The sequence below is a fragment of the Halyomorpha halys genome, unplaced genomic scaffold, assembly GCF_000696795.3.
Source record: "Halyomorpha halys isolate HHAL.00 unplaced genomic scaffold, Hhal_1.1 Scaffold2180.1, whole genome shotgun sequence".
Classification (NCBI taxonomy): Eukaryota; Metazoa; Arthropoda; class Insecta; order Hemiptera; family Pentatomidae; genus Halyomorpha; species Halyomorpha halys.
In genome coordinates, this window is record NW_027116626.1 from 1 (window position 1) to 9,370 (window position 9,370).

Consider the following 9,370-nt stretch of genomic DNA (forward strand, 5'->3'; position numbering starts at 1 on the left):
AATAGCTAGTTTTTGTCTCCTAAATGATAGCGGAGGTAGGCCTGCTTCAGAGCAAATGCTGAGAATGGGACTGGTCCTGAATGCACCGGTAGCAAGCCGGATTCCATTCCTAGGGTTCGGCCCACCCGGCCATTCTGGAGGATTACTATTAATTAACAATTTCAGTTAGACTCTTAACATTAAAAATTATTTCCAAAAACATTCTGTATTATACATTATTCTACCTTATACCTAGTATAACAGCTACAATGTTGTCAAAAAATTGCAGACTGTTCTGCCTTTGTCTGTTTATATTTTAGTATATCAATCCTGTAAACCATAGGTAAATTAGGGAAACATTATATACATTCAATTAACTTTTATCATATTCCATTAAATTACCTTTTTTCTTATCTAAAAAATTCACTTTTTCTAATATTATTCTATTTATACTTTCTAATATAACCTTATTACTCCCTACATCATACTTATACACTCCCTTCATCAACAATATATTGTAAATACAATACAGCCATCCGTTTTTATTTTAGCTTACTTATTTATTCATTTTAGTGTTTAACAAACCATTAAATTTAACCATGTATTATTTATCTTATATATAATTATTTTGGTCATAAATTAATGCTGCTTAAAATGTCAGCATAATGCTGGTTCATCTTTTTTTATATCTGATTTTAAATTAACTATAATTGATATTTTCTAATATATAAATAGATTCTAGCATTTTTTTGGAGGAGGGGGTATTATTGTATTTTCAAAATCAAAAATATACTTATTTTTGGATATATGATGCACCAATGATGTTTTATTTGGGTCTTTATCTTTATTTTTTACATATATATATATATATATAAGAGACTAAACAATTATTGGAAGAAGGGATGTGTCAGCATAATAGACATGTAAAATATATATATATACATATATTGCAAGGAAATTAAAAAATGTAACATTAATCCAGCGGAACGGTCCCTTCATGTTTCATTAATTCCATGCAGTAGCCTTTGGCTGTAGCTAGACTATACCACCTTGACTGGACTAATATAAATGCCACAAGGCAGTCAAAGGGAGAAGACTCAGTAAAATCATATGTAATACATGAAATGTATTACATATGTAAGATGTACTCAATTATTTTAATGAAGGGTACGAAAAAAATGGAACATATATATTATTAATCCTGATTCATTTTGACCACTAGACTATTATTGCTAAATGATATGATAATCTGCTGTCTATCAGATGGCTGCAGTCTGCAGCTTTTGGTTAATGTCTTCCATGGATGTACTGTGCTCATAATTTTTATATTGTGTTGGTCCAAGCTGCCTGCCATTTATTTAATATTTGTATAATCATCATAGGATATAGGATAAAGTTTATTGTAAGAACAGTAGCGGCTGAATACTTTGAAGAGTTTTTAAATAAACCGTTAAATGTGATTTTAGACTTCTACATTATTTATGCTGTAAAAAAAAAATGAACTTTGTTTAATTTTACAACACAATTAGGAAAAAAATATTAAAGGGACAGAAATTATATCCAAAATTCGGCAAAAAATAAATATTTGACAACTGCTAACTTTATTTATCAACTTATGCTAGGCTTGGATAAAACTTAATATTAACAAAATATATAATATGGATTTTAAAGGATTTTAGGAAAAATTTATTGAGTTAAAGATTCCAGATGAATCAATGCCAATTTATTGATGAGAAAGATGAGGATAGTGAATTAAAATAAGGACAACTCTTTTAAGAAATAAAAAGTTGTACTATTTATTTTTTTAATTTTCAGACTATTTAATTGACTTTCCACATTTTGAATTTAATTTACCATTAAATGTTTCTAAGTTTTTACTATAAATTTATTTAAAAATAAGATCATATTTTGACTTTTAATTCCTTTTAGCAAATACTAAGAACAACCACATATATCGTAGTTCGGCAATAACAGAGTTGTACGAAACGGAACAGTCCTTAATTCAGGAAAATATCTAAATAATGTCTTGGAAAGGCAATGAAAAAAACCTTTTAAGATTTTACATTTTATTTGACTTCAGAAGAAAGAAATTTGTCAAGTTGAAAATTGAGGTCATAGGGAATTGAACTCGCCTGTGATGCGGGATGAAAGGGGTCATTACTCTATTCTAACCAAGGTCATGTTTCTGTTTTTTGTGGGACCACCATAGAAATAAAAGTTGATTATCCAAGCCGGACTCGCCGTCGCTGCAATCACGAACTTGACTCGCTCGGCTGCGAACCGCCCATTTTTTTTTTTCATAATCTTGACCTACTACGAATTGTTCATAATTCCCTCAATCTTCTGCACACAATTATACCCCATAATGTTTTAAGCCCAATATGAGTGCGGTAGATTTTTCTTTTTATCCTAAATAGGTTATCTTGGCAAATAAAGTTTGGGAACTGCTGATGTAAAATAATTAATAAGGGTAACAAGTATGAGTACTAACGAACTAATATGTTAATGGATTTACGAGCGATGTTCCGGTAACTTGGTCAGCTGAAATGAAGTATTTTATTATATTAATCTCCATTAATATGATAAAATGGTTTTCAGTACTACGGACTTAATTAACAAAAAAATAGCTAATTGGTTATTTACTCAATTTGAAAGGCACAGGACTTTATTTTGGAATCATTCAGTCATATATGTATTTAATTGCACCCTAACCATAAAAAAACAAATAAATGATTGGAAAAACGATGGATATTGGAAAAAACGGAATATACAGATTGAATATATTTTTGATGTGTAAATATATGAATGAATACATGCACTCAGAAATAATGAATTTATTTATTTATTTATACATTTCCACATTACAACTAAATTATCATCGTGCCATGAAGTCATTTTTTATAGCTTGATTCCTCGTTTCTCAGCTTCCTGCTTGTATTTCTTGAGATAGATTCCTTTCGGGTCGTATTTCGCCGACAGTCTATCGAATACATCTCTCTTCTCTTCGATCAGGTATTTCATCCCTTTTTCGACCCCCGCCTTTTGTTTTTCGTTACATTTAGAGCACTCAGTTTGCAGGGCATCGGGAATTATTTCTAAAAAGAAAAAAAAGTGATTATAAGTTTTGCTTAAAAAACGTGTCCATATATTTTACCAGTTGGTTGCCATTTAAAGAGTAAAAATCTTGATTTGTTGACAATTATTTAATTTTTTTTTTTAGATTTAGTAGACAGTATTATAATGGTACATTTGGAGTTAGTTGGATTCCTGACTTACAATATAACGTAATTTCCTGGTTAGAAATGGTGTTTTTCGTAATAAACGATTAGCAATTATTTAGATACAAGATTTAAAAATACCGCTTCCTAATTTTTAGTTTTGTAAAAATGAAATTTTAGAATTGTAATAGAAATACAAATCTATAAAATCCAGCCCATAAACCACTCATTTGCAAATATTTTTAAAAATTTGTTTCTAACACACCACGGAAACACATTCCTAGAAGCCCTAACACTCTTACTTATTAACTTATTAAATTTTTTTAAATTTGTTTGCCTATAATTTGCAAAACTGCGTTTCTTAGACCTAACAAATGAAATAACATAAAATTATGGATGGAATGAGGTACAAAAAGTTTATCTTAAATAATAAACTGTCCAAAACAAGACAAAGAGCTTTTTTTATTATTTTTTTCATAAACCGAGATATAGTAATATAATTAGATATAAGATAAAATGGCATGGTCGTAAACCACCTGCTGCGATTATTCCTTGTGCTACAATGGGAAGTCCATTCGTAACTAGAGCAGGTGATTTATTCCCATGCACCATATTATGTACTCCTTGGACGCAGATAAAGAATGTTTGTTTTTTTTATTTAAATATTGTACATTTGTTTGAGAAAGATCACCTCTCTCCCCCACATTTGAATAGAAATTTAAGTTTCTGCTTTCAAATGGCAACTATCGTGGAAGCATTAGGCTTTGCCATCTTAGCTTCTATAACATAAGAGGAAATTGCTAAAATCAGGAATTCACCATGAGTGAATAATCTACACTCCATTCAAGCGAAGAGACGGAGGCAGAATGAAGGAAAAAGAGTACCAAAATATGCACCCTCAAAGTCTCAACAGCTGACCAAGTAAACAACATTACCTTTTATAACCCAACTCCTTATGTAACCCAATAACCAAAATTATATACCTACAACTAACCCTATTGTATAACCCATTGGTAATATCATCAACTGTGTATAAATTAACTCTAGGTCTATCTCCCTATTTAACCATGTTTCATTTATTTTTAAATCCATTAAATACAGTCTACTCCAAATACTTATACCAGAGATACCACTAGACTACAATTTATTTGGATAATATCCCCAAAATTTATCCTGGGGCACATGTTCCCCAGTCTAAACTACTTTATCTCTGGTTTGCAAAATGTGAACATTTTTTTATTTCCGTGGTTTGAAGTTTACCTTATAATTTTCGAATTAATAGCCTTAATTATAATTTCATTAAGCGTAATTTCATATACAATACATTTTTCGCTAGGATGCATAGTTTAGGAGTTATTGACGAAAAAAATAAAATAATAATAAATAATAAATATAAATATAAAACCTAATTCACTTTATTAAATTAATTATAAATCCATTTCCCTGTTATTTTTGGACTCACATATAGTATAATGATAAAATACTACTAATAGTACTAATATCTTCAATTCAGAAGTATAAATAACTATATCCTAGACTCATCCTGAAGGGAGTTAAATGCTTTTAAAAAATAATATGTTTACTATTATTAGGAAGATAAAATTAGTTCAAGCTTCAAAAAATATGTTGTTAATGTGACAATGTCTTTTTGTCATAAGACAATATCTTGTCATATTCGTTCAGATAAAAGGTAAAATTTTGGTTTCTAAATTTAAGAAATCTACTGCTTGTTATAACTCTATAAAACTGAGCCAGGTGTAATCTTCCAATAAATTACCAAAATCATTAAAAATAACATGGCTTATAGTCGGAATCGTTTAGAAATTTTGATATATTATAAATCTTTTTACAGTGCTATATTTTACGTACACTAACAAAGCCTTTCTAAATATGAAATGTGCTAAATTACACTTGAGATTTTTATAAATAATTGTCCATGTTCAACAATTGCTTTGTTTTAATAAGCGTTCAAAGAACATGAAATTAAAATTTGTACAAAAAATAAACGGGTTTAAAGCAAGAATGTGTTTAGAGATGAAATTTCAAATTGCTATTTTGATCGACGTCTGTTACCTTTGAGTAATTTTCCCTCTGGAGTACAGTCTCCTTCGTCTAAGAGGCACTTCTCGTGAATTTTCATCATCCTCTCATTGTGGAGAACCTCATCGATGTTGATGTTGTCATACTTGGTTGGGTAACCATCGGGCTTGGCAAGGGCCAGGGAGGCGAACAAGAGAGAAGCAAGGATAGCACGCATCTTGATATGTTCAATGTCTGACACATGGTTTGGAAGCAGATATATATTACCCAACTCCCACCCCTTCGGTTTCCAGATCCGTAATTTTCTCCAAGGAAATAATTATGCATCTTTTTTTTTTTTTCATTTTTCTTTATAATCCGATATCAATCTTGTATTCTTACGCTGATTACATCTTCTCGGTGTCTCAGGAAATCCCATGTTGGGTTTTCTTCCACAAAAGCAAGGCTTTTTATTTTTAAGTGAATTAGGGCTCCCAATACAGACATACACTAAAAGATCGAAATGGTTTAGGGAAATTATTTTGTTTATTATTTTATACATAGAGGTAGATTTTGGAACTGGGGAAATAGCTATCCTTAAAAAATTTCAATTTTTACTTGAAATATTTTGAACAACACCTCTTGGCCAGAAGATACGCTATTCCGAGGGCATCACCAATCAGTCTCAAATATAATTGAGAAGGCCCTGAGTGTGGAGATAATAGCAAGATCTGATAAGAATAAGAGAATATTATGTTCTTTGTACTAACGTTCCATTCAGTACGGAGGAGTACATTAAATATAACAATCATTAAAATTTAATTAGGCAGAATCTGGAAGAAAAAGAATTGCCAATTTGGTCGGACTATTTCAATGCATTCTCGATTATCGGTTCCCCTAATATCAAAGGGGATTTTAATATGGCCTTGTATCCACCATAGTACGTCCAAGAAATCAGAAGACACGATAGTGAATATACATTTTTAGATGAAGTGGCTAAAATTGAACTAAAATGGCGTTTAACCCGCCATTCCCGCCTTCCATAGTAGCCCTACGTATCTTACTTTAAAACATTCACTTGTAGGTAGTATCAGTCGATGTACGGCACGTCACTATAACTCCATAATATCAATACTAATTGAAGGAAATTCTTCCCAGAATATCCCGGCTCCGAAATCCAACAAATAGGCTCAGTGTTCCCTTTAACTCGTTCGCTGATAACAATGAAAAAAGAAACTACTTAAATTGAGCAGCTTTGAAAACTGGTTAAAATAAAGTATCCCTCTCTAGTTGATGGCCTTACTTATCTCAGCCTAGTCTATGATATTGTAGAAAAGATTTGGAAAACAAGTTTATATACACATTAAAGTCGTTATAAAAATTTCCTATTCTGATCAAAATTTAATTTTGAAGGGTTTCAATGATTATAGTAATGAAAGTTAAACCCTTCGCACTTCTTTAATTAATTACGTATTGAACATTTCTAAATTTTTATTCCAAATAATTTAAATTATTCATTTTCTCAAAATTGTTAACATATGGATTATATGCTACATATAATATTTATGTGCGATAGTAAATAGGATTCTTCGGGAATCTTTATTTCCATTCATTAGGATGTGATGGACATGCAATTGTCTTTAATCGTATAAGAACAATATGAAGGCTATATAAAACCTGATTTTTGTTTTCCAAATTGATTATTGTTTTAATTCTCAGGAATGGAGCAGCGTTCTTCAAGTTTATACCATAACTATTGCAAAGGAGTACCGCTGTCTCAAAATATGTAAAAGAAAATAAAATCTTTAGGAATCAATTATAATAAATAATATCCACTAACTCTCAACCTGTTAGGAATCGAATAATTCGAGGATATACAGGGCTCGTCCCTTCCGGCCATTCTCGAGGAAAACTATTAATTAACGATTTCAGTAACACTATTTTTATTAAAAATTACTTCAAGAAACATTTTTGATTATAAATTATCCTACTTTATTCTAAATATAACAGGTACAATGTTGTCATAAAGTTGCAGGATATTCTGCCCTTGTCAGATCATATTTTAATCTATCAATTTTTTTTTTTTTATTTAAAATACTTTTTATATATTGACAGATATTACAATCTGCCACACAGAGTCTATCAATCTGTATACCATAATTAAAATTGAGAAAACTCTACTCACATTCAATTAGCTTTCATCATATTCCTTAAATTACTTTTTTTATTATCTAACTAATTCACTTTTTCTAATATTATTTCACTTATACTTTATAATATACCCTTATCACTCCCTCTGTCAATAATACATTGTTTGAACCTACCTCATACATTTTCAATTTTATCTTAGTTTACTTATTTATTCATTTTAGTGTTAAGCAACCAATTAAATTTAACCATATATTATTTATCTATTGTATAATTATTTTGATGATAAATTAATTCTGCTTAAAATTTCAGCATAATGCTGGTTCAACTTTTTTTGTGTCTGTTTTTAAATTAACTATAATTGATATTATAAGAGATACTATTGTTGATAAAACAACATACCCTGGGGACTGGTATAATTGTGAGCAAAAGAATAAAGCTGCATATAATTGACTTTAAACCCTTTGTACCCAGAAAATGTTATATCAGACTAAGAGGAAAACTCTTCAATTATAATATTTTTAGTGTTTATGCACCGACAAATGTCGCTGAAGATGCCGAAATAGAAAAAAACGTTAGATAAGTGCCCCCGACATGACATAAAATTATTCCTTGGAGATTTCAATGCGCAAATTGGCAAAGAGCGAGCATTTCTACCGGCAATAAGATCCCATAGCCTGCATGATGAAACCAATGATAACGGATTAAGATTGGTCAGATTTGCTGCATCCTTAGGATTGCAAGTGGGCAGCACACTATTCAGGTCTAAACGAATTCATAAGGCTTGAAGATATCGGACAAAACTGTAAATCAGAACGGTTTTGCTAAGCTCTAGGCATAGAAGCAATCTTCTCAACGAGATAACCTTTAGAGGAACGAATGTGGACTCGAATCACTATTTAGTAGTGGGTAGCCTCAGAGCACGCAAACCAAATGCAAGAAATGCTAAGGCAGAACGACTTATTTGTAATGAAGAGTAATAGAGTCATATTCAGTTTAGAATCATAAAATAAAAGAGAAAAAGATGGGAAGGAAAAGAAAAAAAAGAGAGGGAGAGGAAAGGATGGAAAAGGTGGGAAAAAATAATGAAAAATAGAAAAAGAAAAAGCTAAAAAAAAGTAAAAGCACCAAACAGATGAAAAAAAGAAGAAAGGAAATAAAAATTCAGGTTCTAATGTATTATACTTCTAATGTTTGTAATTATTATTGTATACTTATATAGGCCTATTTATCGTTGGATTAAAAATATAGTCTGATTGGACTAAAATAAGTATGCTGTGTGACTAGCAGCCAAATGAAGTTGGGCAGCACGACTTTGTATTTTAATGAAGTTTTTCCCCCTACAATATCACCAAACTTAAAGAAGCCTTTGATCGCATTCTTGATGGACGCATGTGAAGACCAACAAGTGTTGAAGCGAAAAACCTCAACCAAATGTGGGAGTCTGGTTAGAGAACAATTAACAACCATTAATTCCATGGAATGTAGCCTTTGGATATACCCAGACTATACCTTATACATATATAATACATTTCATGAATTGTATATGTATGATGTATTAATTTATTTTGATGAATGGTACGAAAAAAATGGAACATGATATATTTATTAATCCTGATTGATTTTTTTTTTTCTATTTTGTTCTTTATTCTACTGTAATAATTTTTAACCATATTACTGGGTTTGTAAGGAGTATTCAGCCACGTCATATTCTTTAAAGTATATGTGTTTATCTTTAAATAGCCTCATTACGTAATTACATCCATAAAACTTCTTACTAATTGTATTTTTTTTTATTTTGACCTCTAGCCTATTATTGGATTTCTTACGGTTTATGTCCAAAACTTTATAAATTAAATTTTTAGGGTAAAAATATTCAAAGAATATCTTAATAACTTAACTGCATAAAATCTAATCATATTATTAATTTTGAAAAGTTCAAAATATACATAAACGTCATAATCGACCTAATCAAAGGTAAAAAAAGAAGAATAAATTAGAGAAAG

The 9,370-nt window shown here is 30.3% G+C and overlaps 1 protein-coding gene across 1 annotated transcript; it reads right to left on the reverse strand.

The window, feature by feature from the left end:
- Window positions 1-2,798: 2,798 nt before the first annotated feature.
- LOC106691228 (ejaculatory bulb-specific protein 3) lies at window positions 2,799-5,454 on the reverse strand. Its single transcript, XM_014436939.3, has 2 exons — window positions 5,271-5,454; window positions 2,799-3,074 (listed from the first exon to the last, which is right to left on the reverse strand). The coding sequence occupies exons 1-2, from the start codon at window positions 5,452-5,454 to the stop codon at window positions 2,878-2,880; spliced, it is 381 nt and encodes a 126-aa protein (XP_014292425.1). The 3' UTR covers window positions 2,799-2,877.
- Window positions 5,455-9,370: the final 3,916 nt, after the last annotated feature.